The following is a 5,801-nucleotide window of genomic DNA, read 5'->3' on the forward strand; positions in this document are numbered from 1 at the left end:
GGCGCACTGGGGCACTGCGAGAGGAGGTCGGGTGGGGCGATGCGGGGGCCGAGGGAATCCAACCTGTATTTCACTCCGACTAGCATGAGTGCATATATTTAAAAATAAACAGATATGTCAGCTTATGATTAAGTGCCGTGAAGGAAGTAAGGCGGGAGCTATGGTGGAGGTTGTCTAGGAGGCAGGCTGTCGGGGAAGTTACTGATGAGACATTGCCTCAGCTGAGGACTGGCTGAAGTGAGGAGCTAGCTATGGAGAGATCTTGGGGGGAGGCCTATATCCACAAACACACACACCTACACATAATTAAAAATAAATCTTTAAGAAAGAAAAGGAGAAAAAAAAAGGGGGTTGGGCTGTAGCCCAGCTGCCAGAGTGTCTGCCTAGCGTACATGAGGGCCTGGGTTGATTCCCAGCACCTTAGAAAACAGACATGGTAAGCGTGTCTATAATCCTAACGCTAGGGAAGTGGAGGCAAGAGGATCAGGATTTCATGGCCAGCCTTGTCTACAGAGAGAGTTTGAGGCCAACCTGGGCTACAGGAGAGGAAAAGCAAAACCTTTTGTGACTAAATCTGTATTCATCTCCATAGCTGCACTAATGGCTCAAGGAAGGACAAACGCGTTGTTTTTCTGGGTAATTCCTGCAGTGGGCGCACTAAGGGGCGGTGGAGCAAGGAATCATGGGTAATACCAAAAATACCAATGTGGACCAGACTGGGTAATGTTCTGGAAGCCAGGGCCAAGAAATGGGTTACACTGAACAGCTACACTGCTAAGTGCATTTTGGCAGCTGAGGCAGGAGACGGCAAGTTTTAGGCCAACCAGGGTAACTTAGTGATGCTCTGTCTCAAAACCCACACAAGGGCCGGGCGGTGGTGGCGCACGCCTTTAATCCCAGCACTCGGGAGGCAGAGGCAGGCGGATCTCTGTGAGTTCGAGGCCAGCCTGGTCTACAAGAGCTAGTTCCAGGACAGGCTCCAAAACCACAGAGAAACCCTGTCTCGAAAAATAAAAACAAAAACAAAAACAAAAAAACACACAAGGGGCCGGGGAAGGTGCTTCAGGTGTACGAGCCCTGGGCACTGTCCCCAGCACCAAAAACTATAATATTAAAAATGAAGTCAAGGTGTCAGGGAAGCTCCACTGGTTTAGGATGCTCTAGGGAAATCTATTTCTTTGTGTTTTTCAGCTTCAACTGTCTGCATCCCCTGGCTCATGGCCCCTTCTTCCTCCTCAGAGCCAGCAGATAACATCTTCCAGGTGCTAACCTATGCCACATCCTCTGTCACTCTGACCCCTGCTGACCTTTCACAAGGACTCTGTGATCACATGATTACATAAACCCAGCCGATCTTTTTTATTTGTTTGTTTGTTTGTTTGTTTTTCGAGACAGGGTTTCTCTGCATAGCTTTGGAACCTCTCCTGGAACTAGCTCTGGTAGACCAGGCTGGCCTCTAACTCACAGAGATCCACCTGCCTCTGCCCCCTAAGTGCTGTGATTAAAGGTGTGCACTGCCACCGCCCAGCCCTACCTGATCTTCTTGAGGTCAAAGTCCCTTTTGCTATTAGATAGGTTCTGGGGACTAGGACAAGAATGTGTTTGTGGGGGCCATGGTTCCATCTGCTCTGCTGGTTACTCCTGATAGCCACTTGGGCCATTCTGTGTGCCCAGCACGAACCTTTTCATCCAGCTGATCGCCTTCATCACCTCACAGTCCTCAAAGGGACATACTACTATCACATCTTAGGCACCCCAAGTTTAAAGAATCTGCCCAAGATCAGCTGTTTATCATAGGAACAGAGTTCAAGCCTGGATTGGTGTATCTAGGCCTGGTGGTACAAGTTTATAATCCCAGCCACTGAGGAGGCTGAGGCAGGAGAATCAAACAAGGTCTGCCTGAGCTACAGAGTGAGTTCAAGGCCAGCTTGGACAACTTAGTCAGACTGAAAAGAGGCCTGCAGGTGTGGCTCAGTGGAGAGCCTCTGCCTGAATCCCCCAGTGAAGGGCTGGGGTGTGGCTCAGTGGTAGAACCCCTGCCTAGAATCCCCCAGTGAGGGTCTGGGGTGTGGCTCAGTGGTAGAACCCCTGCCTAGAATCTCCCAGTGAGGGTCTGGGGTGTGGCTCAGTGGTAGAACCCCTGCCTAGAATCTCCCAGTGAGGGTCTGGGGTGTGGCTCAGTGGTAGGACCCCTGCCTAGAATCTCCCAGTGAGGGGCTGGGGTGTGACTCAGTGGTAGAGCACCTGCCTAGAATCCCCCAGTGAAGGACTATGGCTGTTGTTCAATAGGAGAATACTTGTCTAGCATGTGTGAGGCCCTTAGTTCCATTCCCAGCACCTCAAACAAACAAGCTTGTGTTGACAGGATGTATATTGCTGTCCTTCAGCTTGGGTTCTATCCAAAGCCACAGCCATGCTGCTCCCCAGCCTCATTCACGCCTCCCAGTGGTTGCTTCCATGTTCACAGTTGCACAGACAGCACCATCGTAAAGTTGAGGATGTTTGCATTGCCTTCGAACCTGTGCATGCTAACCGTCACTCCTGGCGCCTCTCAGAGCTCTGGCCAGAAGCCCCAGGTTGCCTCTGTCTGTGGATTTGCCCATTGGGACATTTCATAGAAATGGCATCGCAGACTGTGTGACCTTTTACACCTGGCTTCTCTTCTTATCTGGGGATGGCGCTAGCTGCATTTCTTTCCTTTTTATGTCCAGATATAGCCCATTGTAGGGATAGGTTGGTTTTATTTACGCCCTCTGGGCTGGTGAACTCTGACTGAGTTCTTCTGCAGCATTGCTATAGACCAGCAGTTCTCAACCTGTGGATCATGACCCTGGGGGGGGGGTCAAATGACCCTTTCACAGGGGTTGCCTAAGACGACCAGAAAACACAAATATTTACCTTATAATTCATAACAGTAGCAAAATTATAGTTATGAAATAGCCACAAAAATAATGTTATATTTGGGGGTCACCACAACATGAGGAACTGTATTAAAGGCTCACAGCATTAGGAAGGTTGAGAATCACTGCAATAGGCATCTGTATGCATACATGATCATGTAGGTGTGGACCTGTCTTCTCTTTCCTGGGTCCCTTCCTTCCTTCCTTCCTTCCTTCCTTCCTTCCTTCCTTCCTTCCTTCCTTCCTTCCCTCCCTCCCTCCCTCCCTCCCTCCCTCCCTCCTCCTCCTTCTTTCTTTCTTTTTCTTTCTCTCTCCTCCTCCTCCTCCTCCTCCTTCTTCTTCTTCCTCTTCTTCTTCTTCCTTCTCCTCCTCCTCTTCCTCCTTCTCCTCCTTTTTTTCCAAGACAGGGTTTCTCTGTGTAGCCCTGACTATCCTTGAACTCACTCTGTAGACCAAGCTGGCCTCAAACCAAGAGTTCCGCCTGCCTCTGCTCCCAAGTGCTGAGATTAAAGGAATGTACCACCACCACCCGGTTCTGTCTCAGCTTCTTGAATGCTGAGCCCACAGGTGTATGGGGCTATAAAAATAAATTCACATGAATGAAGGCGCCTGTGGAAGGGATCAAAAGGTATTGGGAAGCAAACTTGCATCCTCTTTCGGGGCAGTTCACCCTCTTAACCTCCGAGACACTGTCACAGTCCCTTTGAAAATATCATAGCTTTTTCTGGGGTGTTCTTATGGTCCAGGTTAACCTCTAACTTGAAGACATCTTTCTGCCTCCGCCGCGGTCTACACAAACAGCTGGCTGATCTCACTAACTCTCTTACTTGTCTTTCAAACCTGGAAGTTTTGGTTCCCTAGCTGAGGGAAACCGAGGCTCTGAGTGATTATTGCAAGCTGCTCAGGCTGTCTCAGAGAGCAGAGGAACTCTGGCGCTAACTCTTTGTACCTTGAGGAAATGACTGGGGATTGTCAGGACTGTGTAGCCGGGGATGGCTTGTCCCCACAGCTGAAGAACACAGGTGTGGCCTGGACTGAGCCCTCCTGACTTCAGCACGCACGTTAACAGAAGAGGCCCTGTCTGGCTCTGTGTGCCACCTGCCGGAGACCTGCCTCTCTTGGGGGAATGGGGTAACTCCAAGTACAGTTCTCTGATGGGCAGGTGAGACCCTGGGTGGCTCCGATCCTTCTGTGACCCTTGCTGTCGCCCTGCCCCAACAGGAGCTGGAGCTGGTGGAGGATGTGTGGCGGGGCGAGGCGCAGGACCTCCTGTCCCAGATTGCCCAGCTGCAAGAAGAGAATAAGCAACTGTTGACCAACCTCAACCACAAGGACGTGGGCTTCTCTGAGGAGGAGTTCCAGAAGCAGGAAGGTGAGCCCCCCCCCCCATCCCAGTGATCCCCATGACCGCTCAGAGACCGCAGCCTTTGGCACCACTTGGCAGGTGAATAATTTGCATCTTGACTGTCTCAGAGAGGAACGACTTAGGTCCAGATATTGATGTGATCTCAATTAGCTGTCACAGTTTTCTGCCCTCCTACGTGGTTCCTCTGGGCCCTGGGACACACTGGACAAGCAGACCCTGGCCACTTGGAACTGTGTTTTAGCACAGAGGGCATCGGCAGTAAATACATGAACAATAAATAGACGTCTAATTTTGATTTATGGCAGCTGACACTATGTGAGAGCCGAGACGGGGGCATGGGGTAGCAACCTGGGGTCCAGTCGTCGGATGGTCACAGTTCAGCCCTAATGAAGCAGCACATTGAGTCACGTTAGTGCCATGAACAAGTGGTACATGCCAAGGCCCTGGCATGAGTATTTGCGGGAAACGTAGAAGAAGGTCAGGGTACGAGAAGATGGTCAAGGCTGAGGGGGCTGGAAATAAGGTCAGAGGAGACCAAGGCTGGGATTGTAGAGATTTCAGGCTGTGGTCACAGAACGGGTGGTGGCAGAGCAGTGGGGACAGCAGTTCTGGTTTGATTGGCACTGGAGGCCATCAGTTGCTGTCTGTCCCACAAACTTCTCTAGGGCTGGGCAAACAAGACTAGACAGTGGAGTTTGGTCTGGGTCCTTGTGAGCTCCGTCTGCTCTGCCTGGCCTGCAGCCTTCCCTTGACGTGGGATCCTGCCTCCTGTAGCTGACGCTGTGGAATTGAATCTCAGATTCCTTTCTTTTGTATTAGTTTGTTTTGGCTTTTGGGAAGTTTCGGGGTTTTGTTTATTTGTTTGTTTGCCTGCTCGTTTGTTTGTTTGTTTGAGACAGAGTTTCTCTGTGTAGCCCTTACTGTGCTGGAACTAGCTCTTGTAGACCAGGCTGACCTTAAACTCCCAGAGATCCACCTGCCTCTGTCTCTTGAGTGCTGGGATTAAAGGTGTACACCACCACTGCCCAACTTTTTTTGTTTTTGAGACAGGGTCTCGCTGTGTAACCCTGGCTTTCCTGGCACTTGCTATATAGACTAGGCTACCCTCCAACTCATAAAACTTTGCCTTCTGAGTGCTGGGATTAAAGAAGTGCACTACTCCACCTGGCTGCAGCCTGAGCAAACCCCTGGCTGCCCACATGAAGCCCCACCCTCTGGTTTGATGTATAGGAGTAGATTGGGATGGGGCTCTTTGAATTTGGGGTTACAACTTTGAGAGGATCAAGTTTGGGGCTGGGCTGTGGCTTAGTTGTTAGAGTCTTTGCCTGGCATGGGCGAGGTGCTGGCTTGGGTCTCAAGCACTGCACACACAGGGTGTGGTGGTCACGCCTGTAATCTGAGCCCTCGGGAGGCAGAAACAGGAGGGTCTCTCTGAGTTCGAGGCCAGCCTGGTCTACAGAGCTAGTTCCAGGACAGGCTCCAAAGCCACAGAGAAACCCTGTCTCGAAAAACCAAAAAAAAAAAAAAAAAAAGTA

The 5,801-nt window shown here is 50.7% G+C and overlaps 2 protein-coding genes across 2 annotated transcripts in view; both read left to right on the forward strand.

Annotated features, from left to right (window-relative positions):
- Window positions 1–5,801, forward strand: part of Sbno1 (strawberry notch homolog 1) — a 264,584-nt gene that overhangs the window by 103,892 nt on the left and 154,891 nt on the right. The window lies entirely within an intron of this gene.
- The window catches only part of Rilpl1 (Rab interacting lysosomal protein like 1), a 34,644-nt gene that overhangs the window by 3,949 nt on the left and 24,894 nt on the right, over window positions 1–5,801 (forward strand). The window contains exon 2 of the mRNA XM_050146582.1: window positions 4,122–4,272. Within this exon, the coding sequence (XP_050002539.1) occupies window positions 4,122–4,272 (151 nt within the window). The remainder of the gene's footprint in view (window positions 1–4,121; window positions 4,273–5,801) is intronic.

The sequence above is a fragment of the Alexandromys fortis genome, unplaced genomic scaffold, assembly GCF_014885135.2.
Source record: "Alexandromys fortis isolate MF-2015 unplaced genomic scaffold, M_Fortis_MF-2015_v1.1 scaffold_56, whole genome shotgun sequence".
Lineage (NCBI taxonomy): Eukaryota > Metazoa > Chordata > Mammalia > Rodentia > Cricetidae > Alexandromys > Alexandromys fortis.